The following is an 18,592-nucleotide window of genomic DNA, read 5'->3' as shown; positions in this document are numbered from 1 at the left end:
CTGATCATATGAGATACTACAGACACAAGAGCAATAAGCATTATTGAACTAGCATCAACTAAAAGAAATATGCTTCCCTTAAATTCTGGAAATAAGATTTTGTCCTTTCTGTTAAGTTGTTTTAGTAACAATGCTCATCGCTGGATAGTCAGCCACATTTCTTTCCCAGTTTTAATGTCTTATCACAGTGAGGTTTACCTGCCACAGCCTTGTTACTGTAATGCAAACTTAGTGATCAACTGCAGGTTAAGTAGTCCAAAGATTAGTCGTTGACTGAAGCAGTAGCTGCTGTTGCATTACCAGCTATAACAAAAGCCCCCAAATGTTGCAAAGTAAAAACAGTCTGACCTTGGAGAGGCAGAGAGAGGCAGAGTGAGAGTTTGGGATCAATTAATGTATGAGAATCTGTTAAAGATTCAGGGTCAGCTTTCTACCACTTTGCAAAGCAGTCAGATAGCTGAAGACTACTATATCCTTCCAGCTGCTGGTTTGCAACTGGCACTAAGGCAAAAGAAAAGAACAGCAAGCAGCAATTACATACAGAAGCATGAGAGGGAAGCAAAAAATAAAACAGTGGGCAAGAAAGCAGCTGGAAGGTTAAAGTGATAATCAGCTTGGATAAAACATACAAAGAGGACAGAGAAAAGAGTATTATTTCAGGATAACAAGGAAAGGAAAAGAGAGACCCAATCCTGTAAGATTCATGCATATTTCATTGCTGACAAAAGCATCTATATAAACACAAAAGGGGTGCTTAAGCACATAACAGGTGTTTATAGTAACAACACAGCAGTGGGACTTCCACTATCCTCTGAACAATTATTTTAATCAGACAGAAAGAAGAAATGAAGAATGGGTTCTCCTGAACCAGTGGCTCTTTGAAAGCTAGGCCACTGAATGTTTATCTACATGACAAACATTTCTCAATAGCTTTGCTACAGCCTATGAAGGGATCAGCTATGCACTCCTATTTAATTAAAAATATGTCCCAAAAATATATGCATATTCCCTTCACCATGGATCATGCAATCCCCAAATCGTTGGCCCATTTAAGGAAGCATCCTTTGACCACTACATACTTTGACACGAAAGATGGAGAAACTGTAAATACACAAAAGTCACACACACACTTAACTGTATTCTGTAAAGTATGGTTCTACTTAAGGGATTAAAATTTTTCTACATTTCTGAAGTTCTTATAAGTAAGGTATTGTGTGGTTCTAAAACCACTTACTGTATTATTTGTAAACTCAAACACTATGTATGCAGACACCTTAATTTTGTGACAGCCATTGTAAATTCACATTAAGAAAACAGAAAGCAATTTTTAAACAGCATTTTAGTGCAATCAGCATCTGGAAGCATGGAAAGCTAGCTCACTGTTAGCTACTATCTTTGTAAAATATCAGTCACTTCACTGAAGACTGCCTGGAAAATCTCTCTTCTAGGTAAGCTTCATACCTCTCTCTAATAATACAGAGCAAGAAGAAAAAAAAAAAAGAAAAGGGTATTTTGGACAAAGAGAAGGACAAGTGTGAAAATTAAGAATAAACTTAGTTTGTGCGGTTCCTACCATGGATACAATTTTGATTCTAACAAAATCCAAAAGAAACAAGAATGAAGGTATGTTAATAAGACCATCAAGAACAGTCTTAAATGAAAATAGGTTTTAACAAATTATTTAGCCAGCACAAGCATTGTTTGAGGGCACTTTCACTTAAGCTTTTATCCTAAAACTGTCAACAGGTAAGAAAGATAGTTTCATTAAATTTGTTACTTCTCACAACCACTTCTTCCAAATAGTCTGAACTGTAAAGACGGCAACTTTATGATTATATATTGAATTGTTTAGTATTGCTTTTAAAAAACTAGTTAAAAGGCTTTAACTCACTAAAACATTTTCAGATACCCGGGAGCAATTTTCTAGGAGAGTTCTAAACACGTTCCTCTTGGTTTTCAATACCACTTCCTCTAACGAAAAACAGGATGCTCTCTTCACCCACCTACCTCGTACTCCACCCTAGTACCACTATGGTAAGGGCTGGTTGGCCAAATCTCTGGGGAGCTGACCTCTACCCATGTATACTTAGTCCTAGTGTTAGACTGAGTTCTAATGTTTAGAAGGGAAACAGATTTGGCTTTTAAAATGATACTGTACTAAAGCTAGCATTGCTTTTAGCATTGCAGAGCCACTGGAAAAAAAACAGTGTGATCGTTCCATAGATGCAACTTCAGCCAGAATAGCCTCCACTATGCCTAAAGTGAGTGGGAGGGAATGGAGCACTCTCACAACCTCTACTCCTGAGGTGGTAACTTCCGCTGAAAGTGCGGTAAAGTCCCAAGCTTCTGCAGCCATGTTTGTAAGAGATGATGTGATCAAGGACCAAGTCATCAATTCCAAGTACAAGATGCAACACATTTAAATATTCAAAACAAGTTATTCATCTTACCTTGCTTTTGTTCTTCTCTTGACCCTGTTCAAATAAACTGTCCTGCCCACTTTGAGTAAAGTGCAGGCTACTACTAGAAACCTGAGGCTCTTTGTGACTGTCTCCAAACCAAGAGAAAGGCATGCAGGTAGGTACAGGGGAATCTGAATCTGACGCAGATAGATTGTTGCCAGAGTCATCCAAAAGTTCTCTGGAACCTCTGAAATAAGTAGATTAAATTGTGTTAAATTTTTTTCTCATTGTACATGTTTCAGGGCACAGTTGATATTTAAAATGAAAAAAATCGATACTTGCCTTCAAATATACATACAAAATAATGTGGGTTACTGAAAAACAGAAATTGAGGTGCTCTTGCAATATTTCTCAAAACAATTTACCAGTTTCAAACATCTGCAACTTTAATTTACTCAACATTAGCTTTCCTAAGCAAAATACAGCTTTTAAATCTAAGACTGGGTAGAACTTATTTTTCTTATGATATGAGCCACTTGAAAATGTAAGTCTACTTTACTGTTTCCCTCTATATCATTCTTCTTATTCTATGTTATTTTTATTATTTCATGAGACTAGAAGCTCATCTCCACATTAACATATTAATCTTTTAGAACTTTGCTGCTGTTATACTTGGATGTCCTTTAAGGTCATGTAGCAAAGACAATTTCAAATAATTTTTTGGTTTAAAATTTTAAGAATGCAATATGTATTTATTTAACAAACAAAAACAACACTACCTGCTATCCAGAGAACCTCTCAGATTTTCTTTTTCTTGTTTCTTGCCCTTGCCCCCAGATTTCCGTAATCCTCTAAAATGGAAAAACTTCATTTTTATAGTGTTTACATTTACAGTGTGACATTTTTATCAGAGAGCTAAACATATCTTTTTTTACATCAGTTTCAATAGTTACAAAATGCCACATTCCTATTGTTTCACAGAGAAATTACAGATTATGCAGATTATGCATGTAATTAAAGGTGTATCATTATTCGTATTTCATTTAAGAACTATGGAAGAATTCTGAAAATACCTTTCAAAGAGCACATATAATCAAAATAAATACAAAACATGCCCAAAGCAGCTTAATATCCAGTGGATACAATCAACAGGAAGAACACAGTTTTACTGCTATATAAATGTGCATATACAGGGTGACTTGAACTAATAACAACTTCTCTGTATGTGAAATAAGTTGATTATCCTCTTGATATGATTTGTTATAGTACCAGTCTAAGTTTTTTTTGAGGTTAGCTGACTTCAATGAGCTTTATACCTGGTAGAGAAGAGGAAGCAAGGCTTCTTGCAAAATTTAGCAATTCTTCTCTCAACCACCTAGAGTTCAGTTACCACATACTGTACTTCCAGAATATATGCAGCTTGCAGCTTTGTTTCTCCCTAATTTTCTAAATGAAATTCAAAAATTCTCTCATCACTGCTGCCTGCCTCCAAGGAACAGCTCAGAAAGCAGGTACCGTAGCCAAACACTATGTAATGACACCTCTATTGYAGGAATTAGATGCATTTACTTTAGACTGCAACTTCTGCAGGAGATAGCATGTGGAGTCTAGGCTCCCAAAATAATTTTGCAGAAAACTACATATGAATATTAAAATTTAAGAATAAAAACTCATTAATTCCTAGACAAATACCGTATTCAGATAAAAACTTTATTGAAAAAATCTTTGTTTTAGTTTGTTTTACCTTGAATTATCCCACCTATAACCCCAAGGAAGTCTTTGGAGGGGAAAAAAACCAAAACCAAGCAAACACCAAAACATGGCAGATATATGAATGTGACATTATGAACCCAAGGAAGCACTCTGTCCTGTGGTGTTGCTATGAAGTAGCATAACAGGACTTCCTCAAAAGTTTTCATTCGGAGAATGTTACTCTCCACAAGTAACACTGAAAGCCATTTATTTTCAAATGAAGACGAATAAAATCTTACCCAAAATCTGGAAATCGCCTTTTAGACTTCCCTGATGATGTTCCTTCATTTGTTTCTATTGTCTTGTCCTCATTTTTCTTATCTTCTGCTTTTTGTAGATGGGTGAAAAATAAAACTGTCAATCTAAAATAATTGCAAGTTCCAAGTACTTTGGATGAAATACAGATGCTTCTAAGTAAATAAGATACTAACACCTGAGTCTAAGTTCACATTCACGCTTGCAGATACTGGCCGAAAATATTACAGCTACATGGACCTAAGTTATTGTCTATGACATCTTCCCATCATTCTGGTTCTTTTGTACTGTTGACAAATGGCAGTAAAACAGTTGCTTATGACCGATCAAAAATATTGCTTATGATAAACAGTAATTCTATACTGCCTACAAGAAGACCAAAGACCAAAAAAAAAAAAAGTCTTACTAATGCCATCCTAAAACCATCATCAATATTTTACTTGAGTGGGTTACAATAAAATGTAGCTTGAGATGGTTTTAGAAATAAGTATCTTTCTTTTGCAAAATGTAAGCTTCAAAATACACTAACTAGTATGAGATGCATGAAAGAAACTCAATTTTAAAGCAACATTCAAGAAAATACAGCATTTAATTGTCCTTTATTACATTTCAAGTATTATAGGTATATAAAGGTGTTCCCTTTTGCATTTCCCCTCAGTCTCATCCAAAACTTGTCTATGCTAGTTAGTTGTAACATGCCTTATGCACGTATATTGCTAGCTACTGCATGCGCGTCTTACCAACACGACAGTCAGTGCCTGGATAGCAGACAGCAAATTGAACAAGCCGAGTTTCTCAGGAAATTTGTATACAAACTTTGAGTATTGCAACGGAACAAAAACCCACATGCCAGGTCCTAATTATAACTTTTAGTCTTAAGCTGACAGAAACATTCATTCCAAGGTGCTGGAAATTTCCAGTAAGTCTGAGGTTTCTCCAAGACTGCGGTATTGACAAAACTGGAAAACAACCTGCTAGGATCCAGCTATTCGCCAGGGGGAGCGTGTTCAACTCCGACTGCTCAACTGTTAAGTGAAATTAAATGGCAAACAAACATCACTATCTTTGCCCATGGGACTTTGACAGATTACTCCAAGTCCTGAACTCTCAGATTACTGGAGTTTTTTCAACAGTTGGATATTCACGCTTCCCATTGAACTTGGGTGTTTCAGGTACCTCTGACACCTAGGAAAGAGCTGCAGTGTGCTTGTCACGAGCCAGAGCTGCTTTCAGGCTCTGCCTTGAAGGAAAGAACACTTCCGACATGAGGGAAGTTCATGCACGTATGCCTTCAGGGATCTTAAAAACTGAAAATCAGGGTCTACTACAGAAGACTGAGGGCAACTCCTCTCCACCCTTCCTGCCACGTGGCTTTTTGAAGCATATAATGATTATCTCAAAGTTTACATGCTGAATATTCAGGATTTTTTCCTCACCTTTTGTTTTCTGTCCTGTCCCTTCAATAGCTTCTGACTAACAACACAACTTTATCCAGTTACTTAGTTTTGTAAAATACCTAGCATCTAATAAATTATATCTACCAGTTAAATGGGCTATTTTTCCTGTCATCTTACATACAGGACAGAGGAATGAATTTGTAACAAGTTTTAATATTGACATTTGCTTCCCACTCTCTCTCCAGAGGTAATATTTAAAAAKAGGTAATTTCTACAACAGTATAATAGGTTAAATACAGACTGATACACGAATGGATGGGAAGGCAATAGAAAGGGTAATTTCAATAAAATAATAGGTATACATTTAAATTCTGTTAGACAGCAACACTCTGAAAGTAGCATTTAGTATCATTTTGCTTATAAAGAAGGAACTTTTGATACTAACATTTGTCTCTGACCTACTGCATTCATTTCCTCTCCCAGTAGCTCTGCCAATTTTAAGAAAGTGTTTGCAATGCTTCAGCCATCAGGAAAGATTTTATACCTTGCAACTATACATAATTATAATTAAGTAGAAAACAAGCCCACATTTTGAAAAGACAATTTTTACACAAGGTAGGATACAGACCACTTCTGAGTAAGACTTTACAGAGACATATAGAATCAGTAGATTATAAAACAGACTATTTTGTTCAGGGTATTGAAAGTTTCATCCAAGCTGCATAAAAAAGATTGCAATTATAATCTGCCTTGATATAACATGCTGGTTTGTTGAAGTAAATAATATGCATTAATGATATGTAATCTGATTCCCTTTAAATTATTCCTAAGAAAAAAGCCAAATATTTTTATTAAATGCCTAGTAGTGACTAGGACAATTATAATCCTTTTAGGACATTTCTCACTGGGAAAAGACTAAGAGGATGAGCTGAACAATGCAGTAATTCCCAGAATGCTCCAAATCCATGATCTTGTTTAAACACCTGGATCATATCTGGAAAAACGAAGCCAACGCTGAACTTTTCTGGGAGTCAGGAAACCAGTCAAACTTCCTGTCTCATACATGGCCCCATAAGATGCCAGCATTTCACAGAAATACGCTAAGGCTCTTACTGATTATCCACAGACAATAATTTAGCTCCCCTATAGCTTATATAAGAGCCACTATTTAGATTCTTTAGAATTACAGGCTTGAGTTGTTACCAAGCTGACTTAGACCTATTCCTTTCTGTAACTAACTGAAACAGCATTTATTCCATGGGAACCTTTTAGATGAGACCTTAAAAGCGTGAGGTTGTCTGCTTTCTGGGAATATCAAAATATACTTTAAAAGAAACATCTAGTTACACAGTCTTTGTGAAATATTTTGTTTTCCTTAACTCATCTAATAAAAATCRTTCTGTATCTACTACACAAGGCAACTGCTCACCCTGGAAGAAAACCTGACCTACTCCTATGGCAGTATATGTGACATATGTGTTTTAGGATTGTTTCTTTAAATTTGTATTTTACTTTACACTTTGGTGTACTCTGATACTTAAAATTTTCAACTAGTGATAAATTGAAGACAATGCAAATATTAGTGAAGATACCTGTATATCTTGAAGAAATGAGGCTTAACTCAACTAAGCGCAAGACCTTAACAAAAACTTTCAGTAGCCACAGCAATCAAGTATTCCCATAAAAACTCAGATGTATCATTTAAACTATCAGACAGTTCTGTTAATATCTGGGTAATATTCTCCAAAGATCTAAATATTCAACAAATTCTTGCCTTCCAACTAGATGAAGAACAATGCACTGATACTGCCTGATAAATATGTACATGAATACAAACTAAATAGAAGATTCTAATCTGTAGTAGAAAGGCATGAAATTTCTAATTACCATCAATATAGAACTGGAAATTTCTTACTAAGTATGATGGAAATGGGTACTACACCATATTCAGACATTTGAAGGGCCCTGCTCTCAGCACTTGTCATGGATATATATTTGACTCTTTTAGAGCAATTGATTATTATCTCAAATGCATCTTAACACAGATGACATTATTTCATTAGCGCCTGGCAAAAGAGATCAGGAAAGTGGCTCCATTTCCAAAGCTGCAGTTTGTCATCAACAGATATTCTTAATTCAAGGAAGAAGCACTGACTAGTCAGACAGCAAATGCAAGCCACTTTAAACAGAGCTCTACCTGATGTATGGATGATAGCAGAAAGTTATCAACTTCATGTTCAGATTGGAGGGCTCATACCCGAGATTATGGAAGTGAGTCCAGTTTTAACATACTTCAAAAACATTCAAAAACTTGCAAATTATAGTCTCAAGGCCTTACTAATTATTGTCATTATCATTTTCTCTTCTGAACTATTAAAAACACTTTGCTCCTTTTACTACATCGAATGCAAACTCACCTAATTACAAAGTATTGAATTAATCACCATGAATAGCTAAAAGAAAGAGCAACCAAAAATAATTTTATTTTATTTTTTTTTAAACTTTTTGGCACTTGGATGACAGTTGTATCTCACTGTATACATGCATGCAGTCACATACAGAAGCTGTGATGCTGCACTCTGGAGTGAGTTAAACATTGCAGAGTCTTTTTAGTCATCTGGCCACTATGCCAATGCTGGAAAACTTGCACCTGATTATATTCCTTTATATGACACACTGTCAATACGTGTGTGTGCCTTTTTGTGAAAGTGTTGCTACTGTCCTTAGAGAAGCTGCCTATATCTGGTCATTTGTATTTAAGTTCTTTTCTAAAATACAACCCACAACAACAGTGTATATTTTGTAAAATTTTTCTAAGCATTTTGTATCATTAGAAACAAACAAATTCTATTTTCCTGAAGAGTTTACAAATGGTATTACAACAGGTAATTAATTTTGTAACCAATTCATTTTCCTGCTTTCTAACTAAACAGTTTATCRTTCAGTAATCATTTACATCTAAACCCCGCAATACTTTGACTCCAAAGGATTAAAAAAAACAAATAAAAAACCGTAAAGTCTTACCCTTGGCCTCTTTTCCTTTCCCCTTTGCTTCTCTTTGCTTAACATTCCTGGGATACCCTTGAGGAGAATTTGGAACCATCTCTTCTGAAGGAGGTGAATGTGTTGTGCTCATGCTGTTTTCATTGTTTGGTTTATGTACTGGGGAAGATTGCGTGGAAGCAGAAGGGCTTGACTCTAAAGGACTTTCTGTGCTTTCCGCTGGTTCAGGTTTTTCACTCTTTTGATCTATGTCATCCAACCGGGAGAGAGTTAACTTTTCAGTTATTTCTAAGGTCTTGGTTAGGTACACAGCAGGAAGTTCTTTGTTGTGAATAGTATCTTCTGAATCCTCATCCTTCAAAACAAAAAAATTTTTTTGCAAACACAACATGTGATCATTTACTAACTTTAATATTTGATCTTTTACCAGGATCTGAGGGTGTGCTATGCTACATACAAATTCCCTCAATTCAGAAAATAGCAAACAGACTAAAATTTAATCATGCACCCTTATCATCTAAACTACATGGAGTTGATTTTATTTCCTTTATCCACTCCTATACCAGATCTTTTTGTACATTCCAAATCCTATTTCTTTAACTGACCTAGAAACATTCTGTTATACCTTGGCCATCCTAATTCAATGTAGCCACTTTTAAAATCCTTTCAGTCTAACTAAAGTAGTTTGATCTTCTCCATCTGTGACAATCTCTCTCATACACTGGTTATATACCTCAATTCAACAGTTTTTCCCTTCCTGCACCAAAGATCTTGTCCTCACCTTAAAAACTTTGCAGGATTGCATATGTCCATTAAACCAGTTTCATTTTTTATTCTCTCTCTTACTTGCTCCACTAAAGAAGCCTAATATCTGAAGTCCAGAACCTGCTTCAATTAGAATTTCATGGGCTGTAACACTACAGTGTGGATAAAGATTTCATCAAGATGGTAATATACTGTTGACAAGGCAATAAGCTTGTCATGGAAGACTGCCACCTTAAGGGAGAATACAGACATGGACCTTAACATCATCTCACACTAATGAAAATTAGAATAGGAGTAGCCACAAGCTAACTTTACTGGTTGACTACACTTTTGCTAGAAAAATGAGCAAAAATAAAAAAAAAAATATATATATATATATAGCTAGATATCTTCAGAGCTATCAAGATTACCCCAATACATCATAACACAAACTCATATTTTTGAATGATGCTTATAGTTTCTAACTCTCAGCTTTTTCAAGTAGAGGGAGACTGCTGCAACACATTTCCATGAAAATACAAAGGCAATATCAAAAGCTCATAACATGGCACAAATTWAAWTAAWRTTGSCAAYWTTAWTTWAACAAAGGAGTCAAAAAAGGCAAGGACTTGAAAGCTAAGTTATGAATAAAATTCAAGGTAAATTAATTTTCAGGGAATTCTACCTCTAGAGCAGTATAAGAGGTTGGACTGGAACACATGGAGAGGAACACGGCCACAGTGAAAAAGAAAACAGTGGTTGGTACTGAGTCTCTGCTCAGATGTCTTTTGCCTCATACTGCTAAGAAAAGGTCTGAGTGCTTTGGAATTTATGCAGGTTTAAAGAAAGGCTAATTATGATTCAGCAGCCTCCTATCTGAAGTCATTTTTAGAGATTTTTTTTTCTCTGCTACTTCCTGCACACAGTTGATCCAAGTTATAGTATTTTCATTTTGTAAAGCAGAGATACAAGAAGGGTGCCACCACCAATGGAAAATTCTTAGTGAAATTCTATGCCCATGCAATTATCATTAATGAAAAACCATGCTGAGAATAGTCAACCATCATATGATTAAGTATGGAAACAGAGAAAAGTTAACCGTTGTTAGATTGTATCAGTGACAATGTAAGGCTAGAAAAAAGGACAAAAGCTAGACAGTCCCAGAAATGTGCTAGAAGATTTTACTGGTATATTTTTTGTGGATTTAAGTGCCTATTTATGGAGCAACAAAGCATTTCAGAAATGTTTAGTTTTTGAAGAAATTTAGTAACTAACTTGTTTCAGGTAAAAACTTTAATAGATAGATAAACATATTTCAAAAACATACCACTTCTGCTGTATCAAAATCTTTCAATCAGTAAAAAGAATACAGCAAACTCACATATTTTTTTGCTCACTTCAAGTTAACTGTTTCTTTCACAAAGACCATGTCAGAGATCACATATGCACCTGAAYAGTTTTTCACTTGACACAGCATAAAATCTGATACTTCCACACAGTCTGAAGAAAGCATGGGCAACACTTAAAATGGTGAATATAAATAAAACTGAATACACATTCAGGCTCCTAAATATATAGTTATCTACTGTTATCTGTACCTGTAGATCTGCAGTCTGTTGTCCAGCACCAAGAGATTCTTTCAGCTTCGATCGAGAAGGTGGCTGGCGTTTTACTTTCAAAGCAAGCTGAGCTTTCRCTTTGTGGGCACTGGTATCTAATCTGGGAGTATCCCCAACAAAAGCATCAAAATCTGCAACAAATATGTACTCCTTTAAAAAAAATTGATAACCCACTGTCTGGAAACATCTTCAAAAGTTAAAGCAGAATTATTTCAGCTGTTATTATATGAAAATAGTGTTTTTATATAAAATCACAACATTTTAACATACTAAGTGATAAAAATTTCTAATCAATTTGAATTAAATTTCTAATCAATTTCTTCAAATTAAAAAAGAAAAATCCATCAGGATATAATTGTATTGTGGTTTGAAAACTGAATTCTCAAATAGATGAGAATTTGTGCCCAAAATATCCTTATTCCTTAAGCAAGGGACCCTTTAAAAAAAGTACATAAGCGTCTACCAAATTTTTTTAGAATACACTTCTCGTCTGAACCATCACCTGATAACATTCTGGGCATAAAATTACCATAATACTTAAATAAAAATCATAATATCATAGTAAGTTTTGGGATAAACAATAGTTGAAAAAAACAGTTTTTTTTTTTTTAAACTGATGTACCTCAGCATCATACTCTCAATAACATTATCCATTTCACCAATAGAGAATCTGAGAAACCGTAAAGATGATTAGTCTTCCATTCTATATCCTCTTTCCCACAACATTTTAAAAATATATTACTACAATACAGAAAATATTGTGGGACCTAAGCAAAAACATCCACAGTGGCTCAGGCCAAGTATTTATCTAGTCAGCAGGAAACAGTAGGCACCTACTTTTTTTTTCTTTTTTTTTTCCTCTCCTTTTTAAACCACACATACACTCCTATTAATTTTTTGTTAAGTGTAAATCAAAAATCCTACACCTACTGCTAACTTACCAGAAATTAACATATCTGTAGAATCTAACCTTTCCTCTACTGTTTCTGTTTCTTTTTCTTCTCTTATCTTTGAGGGTTCATTCAATTGGCCTGGATTTTGACAGGCATCTTCCAATAAACTGCCACTTCCAAACATATATGGCATTCTCTCATATATTTTTAGTTTGTTTTCAAGCTCTGAAATCTGCAAGAGTTAAAATTCAAAAGTCAGATACCATTTCCCAAGAATGCAAAAGTTGATTTCAAAACATAACATAGCCTTACTTTTTCCTGATATATTTTCAGCTGTTCTGCATATTTCTGGTCTCTCTCTTCAAGCATCCTTGAATGATCCTCCTCTTTTTTCATAAATTCTACTTCTCTGGTGAGAGAAATATATGTAGTTGCATTTCAATACTAAAATGCTTTATACTAGTAAGCATGTTGAAAAATCAGTCTTTAAGCTATAACAACTGTGATTTATTAATCTTGTAACATCACAAAATGATCTATGTGTTTGTATGCTTTTACTGTCTTTTGTATGCTTTTACTGAAAAAAAATACAATTATGACACTATAATCTACTCTGGGCTGAAAAAGGATGTGTTACAACACTTTTCTACAAAATTATATCCATCTCTACCTTTAAGAAGTGGCTAAAAAGTTACACATACATTTACATCAGAGGTACACGGAATGCTAATCATTAGATCTTACTCACTTCCACAAAGATAAACACAGATACAGTGTGCTACCGAAAAATAGTATTTTCATTCCAAAAGCTATGGTCAAGTTCTTTAGTAGGAAACTAATACCATTTTATGTTCCTACATGGCACATCCCACAGAAGCTGCAATGGCTGGGTTTTACAAAAACAAAAATGGAAAAATAATTACAAGAAGGAAACAAAAATAAAAGGTGCTTTTTCCTGCAAGTCACATGGAATAACATGCAGAAACACAAAGTTGAACATCTAAACAATATGCAAAAGTTTCAGGTACAGTCAAAGAAATAACAGGAATTCGCTAAACAGTGAAGAAATGGAAGCTCACACGTTAGCAGTCATCTTCAACACACATTTGATATTCAGTGTGGATAAGCTTTGGAGGAGAGGGAAAGGAAGGCGACATTAAAAAGTTCTTTCAAGAGCACAAAAAGTGCAGAATCGAAAGTAACATTTCTAGATGTGGACTACAGAGCAAAAAGATCATGCAAATTACCTTTAGAAATAAGCAGCAAATGGAGAAATTGGGACAAGAGAATTATGTGCTTACAATAACTACCAAAAGCAACAGTTGTGTTCACATTATCGAGACACTTCTAGAAGCATTTAACAATTAACTCTTGTTCAGCTAAGAAGAAAGAAGTAAAACAAGTAGCCACAGCTGCATGACAACATAGTGTTCAAATCTCACGCAGTTGTACCTAACAAAAAGTACTACACCTACCCTCCCCAGGCCCCCCCAAACCTGTTAATGGATTAAAAACACTGCTGTTATGCTGCTCTTTTGATGAGTCAGGTATATGTCACAAACTCTGTTAATTTTTCTCAGAGTTCTTTTTACCACTCACTACAAAACGTAAATTCTAAATCAGATGATTGAATCACAGGTATCTGGCCCTTATCCAGATACCAAAGTGAGCTTTAGAATGGAAATAATCCTTTGGACAAGATGATTTAGACACACAGAATCTATTAGAGTTTTCCCAAAAGGAAGTTACCAGATTCTACACTTTGCAATGAAGAGTAATGAAGAGGTCTGTGGTAAGGAGTACTAACTATAAACCAGTGCAAACACTAATACGGCAATTTTAATAGCTTGCCTGAGATGTTATGCAATGAGGAAATGCACAATATTTATTTTGCAGAAGTACAAGGGATTTTCAAACCCGGATCTTGGCGCTTCTATTATAAATATTATGAAGCAGATAGTTCCTACTGAGGAACATCAAAATCAGAAAGAAATTATGGGAAAAATTGAAAGGCTAAATGCTAGACTATTTAGTTCTGTCATTTTTGTGTGACACAGTATGGAGAAGATATCAAGAGCATTGAAACTCATTTATTTCTTCATACTTTTTCTGAAACTGGCAGAATGTGACACTGCAGAACTGTTAGCCTTATTTAATGAAGAACTGAGGTAAAGGTATTATAGCCAAATCATGACAAAACCATTCATAATTCTGACTCCCAACGTGAGATAGTTAGAGAAGGATCTTGAGAGTCTCTATCATAACTCTAGTATTGCTGTCGGTTCTTCCCATAATATACAAAACATACAAGCAAGAAGCAGAGACTTAGTATTTTGGGATACTTACTTTTGTTGGTAATCTTTGAGCAATTTCTTGGCCTTGCTGTATTTCTTTTCAAGGGCATCACATTGTTCCTGGGTTTCTTTAAGATGCTCGTTTACTGTTTTGCATAAACTCTGTGCCTCTAACCAGTAGGTTTCCAACTTCTTAATTTTCTCTTTGTCTTCCTCTATGTTTTGCTGAAATTGGGCTCGACTTGATTCCCATTCAGTTTTTTCTGTTTCAACAATTTTTAACTGAAAAGAAAACATTAGTATTTAAGGAATTAATCTAATCTAATTAAACTAAAAATTGAAATCAAAGCAGTTATTTATACATGTTTAAGTAGAAAATAGCTAATAACAATTAAATACTTTTTTCTCCAGAACAGTTCCTTCCACATACAGATACTATATTTCTTCAGGATGTAATTTCTGTAAGTATCCCCTGAGTATCTACTTCTTCTAATGCACATGTACTCCATGTATATATGTGTGCGTGTGTATAAAATTATATATATAAATATATATAATAAATATATATAAAAAAACAAAACCCCCCCAAACCCATGTTCTGTCACAGAGGATGTAAAGTGGTCGGGACAGATGCACAACTGCTCTCAATTCCCTTTTCCAAACATCATCTGCATCAACAAGCAGGGAAAGGCAGCAAAGTCGGCGAATAACTGTGGATAATTAGGGTAAATAACAATGTTTTTGAAATATCTGATTTTGGAAGTAATATAGGCATTAAACTTGCAGTGAAGGTGTGTTGAAAGGCTGCTGATGGGAGTAATCTAGTTGTCTCAGTTCARTGAATGAAACTCCTGAGAACTCCCATCTGAAGAATGTATCTTACCTAATAGACTCCTTGACTAACCGTTCAGTTATCCAAATCATTTTATTAGCCCTGTTAGTACTGTATCTCACAGACTTACAATGTGATGTGGTGATCAATATAGCAATCCCAATGATGGGATTTGGAGATTTCCAAAACCTGCTTTTTGGAAGCAAGCATGTTCTTCTATATATTTGAAATAGTATTTCTCACATTATATTGGACACAATATGACTGAACATCTCAGCTTGCAGGCAATAAGTTCTCTTTTCAAAGGCAACTGGAGATATGGAGACTTAACACATACCAGATGAGCTTCCTGTCCTACTACTCTGTTACCAGCAGCTTGAGTAAAACAAGTGAGAACAGTAGGTCTTCCACAGTAATCTAATAAGGACTTCTTAAAAAATTATGATATACCTTGGTTTGCCTTCCTGGTGCTAATGAGTGAAAAGCAAGCATTCCCTCAAAACTGGAAAGGGATGGGCCCCTTCGGTTTCACAGCAGTTKCGTTATAAAACAGAATGTTAATATATGTACAGTTCTCCTGGCCTCAGAGGAGTATGCAGACAGGATGCTGCTTAGTTCTTCCATGCCTCCTTCTTCAGGGACACTATCTACAATGAGGAAATCACTGCTTCTGAAGCCAGATAAGATCACTTGCTGATGCAGCAAATGTGTTGAGAGATTCAAGAATTTCTTGAATTAAAAGTGGGGCAATAAGCTGTACAAAAGCCACTATTTTTAACAGCTTCTTACTAATCCAGTAGGTCAAATTTCAAGAACGCTGCAAGGAGGAGCACTATCAGAAAGCAAGATCAGAACTATCATAGGAATGCAAAGAGGTTGTGGCTGCTTTGCCTGGCTACACCTGGAGCTATGAAGCATCAGTTTGCAGAGTGTTGGAACAACCCCAATAGATATTGTTACTCAAAGTGATTGCAATCTGAAAGACTAGGGGCACACAAGCACACACACACCCACCCATGAAGAATCTGCTGCAACTTGTCCTAGGGTACAGATTGCTCAGCAAGGCAAAACAGAAGGGCAATGGAATAAAAGAAGCTGCTCACTTATAGCAAGTATTTCCAGAAAAAGGCCATGTGCAGATCTCCATCAGTGGAAATAGTGGCAAAAAGAACAATAAAGCCTTTCTCGGAGTAAACAGAAGTGCTGAACCAACCCTCACTCAAAAGAAGCTGGAAAAATTCTCTCCCTCCTTAAGCAGGTCAAAAATTTGAGCAAGGAAAAGAGTGGAAAACAAGATACTCTGATAACAGAAAATTATCTCAGGCACACACCATTGCTTGTAAGAACCAAATCTATATTCAGATAAGACAAGTCCTATCCACTGAAAATGTTCCCATGTTTGTTTGGGAGTTTGTTTCATATGATATTCAGCTCAGTTCAGTTCTACTCTATTCTAAGCAGTAATACGAAAGCATTTATTTTATATTGGCACAGTGTGGTTTTTTTTTTTCCCTTCCATTTGAGAAGCTGAAGAGCTGCCATGTAGCATAACACAGTACATAGGGTCTGAGGCCTAAAACAGATTGCTCTGTCTTCTGGTGTCAACCTATATGTGGTAAAATTCACAGAAATGAAAAATTCAATAATAAGATTCTTTGAAAACTTACTTTCTCCTTCAGCTGATTAACTTCAGCCATTGTTACTGCATGCTTTAATTGTAGCTGAAACAAAAACATTTTTGTAAGACACAAAATGACACTTGAATTATTAGTTAAGTATTTTAGATGCCATTCCCTTCTTTCTCAAGCCATTTTTACAGTAGCATAAAGTCGACTTAATTATCTGTTGATTACAGAAGTGATCAAGAGCCTTTATTAAAAGAATTAAATGCCAATTTAAAAAGATCCACAGGATTTATTTGCTACAAAAATCAATACATGATCATCTAGAGTGAAAAATCCCGCATACACTTTTGTATACATTAAGTGAGAGGTTAAAACAATGTTAAAATGTGCATAAGAGTGAAAAGGCAGTAATGCACTTATGACAATAAATGGTACATAAAATGAAATAAAAATTTAACAATACTGAATATTTTTACTTATCATGGTATTTATGAAAAGATGTCCCACTCTACTGCTATGCTTTCTAACCTAGAAAAACTAAATATTCTCTAGTGATCAACAGTCTAAAATTTCAACTTCTTCAACAATATTACCAAGACAGCAAACTTAAATGATGTCTGCAAACTACAGATCCTTTAAAAAAATAAACTGAAGTATGTACAAAACAGCATCTTAAAATGCCAAGCTGAGACAAAACAATTTTCATTTGCAGTATATTTTTCTCCTCCAGATTGAAAACGATAAGGACTTAACTCTAGCAAAGAAACACAGGCTCCTAAATGTCAAACGCTGTACCACTTAAATCCCAGACTAAACTCCGCAGCCCTGAGTAAGGCAAATAAGATCTTTCATAACATACCGGTAAGCTAGAATCCAATTTCCCAATTGTGTCAAGTTGGGAGTCACAGTTTGGAACCCCTTACTGGGTTTACAAATTCATTACTTCCAAAAAACCTGAAAGAGTCACCTAAAGAACCCCTTCAAACCAAAACCATACACATCTACAGAATAAGGTGGTTTTCTGTACACAGACAGTTCTCAGACCACCTCAGTGATTAGAGTAAACTCTGGATGTGGGAGGTCTAGGTGCCATGTGACTTTTGGTCTGACAGGATTTAGACATGTATTTCTTGTCTCCCTGAAGAAGGCGAAACCACAGAGCTAGAGACCATTCAGAATGGGGATACTCACCTTCCCCCACTCTCTGCACCTAAACCTATTTCACTTTGCAGCAAAAAGTGCAAGGTCCAGCAGGCCAACGAAGAAATAAGAGAAACATCATGAACTATGTAACACAATGTTCACAGACCACAACAAGGAGAAAGGTGGTCTTGAGTTCTAATGCCTGCTCCAAACTTTTTTTTTTAAATTAAATCAAATGACCATTTAACATAAATTTGCAGAGGGAAGCAGGGACCAGAAAGTTACAGAACATTTCAAAAGACACAAGAGATCTTTATTGGTGATGATGGGGAAATAAACCCCAAACCACAAGATGACAGACATGAAGGAGATTATACCAAACCTTATAAGATTCAGATGCTCCCCAAAGCACCACAAAGAACATTTAAGAAACTGTTACTGCACCTCTTTAAATTTAAGAAGAAACTGTGCTGAATCCATATCCAGTGGTAAATTGATATCTTCATTTTCAGGAAGATCAAAAACTTCTACAGATTTTCCATGTAAATGTGACTCAAATGCATCTTCATCATCATCATAGTCATCATCCTGACAAGACGTAAAAACCATGACATCTTGTAAAACACATGCTTC

The 18,592-nt window shown here is 35.4% G+C and overlaps 1 protein-coding gene across 3 annotated transcripts in view; it reads right to left on the bottom strand.

Moving 5' to 3' along the window:
* LOC112963917 (neurabin-1-like) overlaps positions 1-18,592 on the bottom strand; it is a 50,803-nt gene that overhangs the window by 13,556 nt on the left and 18,655 nt on the right. For 2 of the 3 annotated variants that reach the window (XM_026061399.1, XM_026061400.1), the window contains 10 exons: positions 18,404-18,547; positions 16,859-16,912; positions 14,412-14,641; positions 12,378-12,474; positions 12,114-12,297; positions 11,152-11,303; positions 8,831-9,164; positions 4,394-4,478; positions 3,182-3,253; positions 2,451-2,649 (listed from right to left, as the gene is read on the bottom strand). In XM_026061399.1, the coding sequence (XP_025917184.1) occupies positions 2,451-2,649; positions 3,182-3,253; positions 4,394-4,478; positions 8,831-9,164; positions 11,152-11,303; positions 12,114-12,297; positions 12,378-12,474; positions 14,412-14,641; positions 16,859-16,912; positions 18,404-18,547 (1,551 nt within the window). Of the gene's footprint in view, positions 1-2,450; positions 2,650-3,181; positions 3,254-4,393; positions 4,482-8,830; positions 9,165-11,151; positions 11,304-12,113; positions 12,298-12,377; positions 12,475-14,411; positions 14,642-16,858; positions 16,913-18,403; positions 18,548-18,592 lie in introns of all 3 variants that reach the window. The other variant, XM_026061398.1, reaches the window with a different exon arrangement.

This window comes from Apteryx rowi, unplaced genomic scaffold (assembly GCF_003343035.1).
Source record: "Apteryx rowi isolate R43461 unplaced genomic scaffold, aptRow1 scaffold_180, whole genome shotgun sequence".
NCBI lineage: Eukaryota > Metazoa > Chordata > Aves > Apterygiformes > Apterygidae > Apteryx > Apteryx rowi.
The sequence above is the reverse complement of the archived record's forward strand: the minus strand, read 5'-3'. Positions and strand labels throughout refer to the sequence as shown.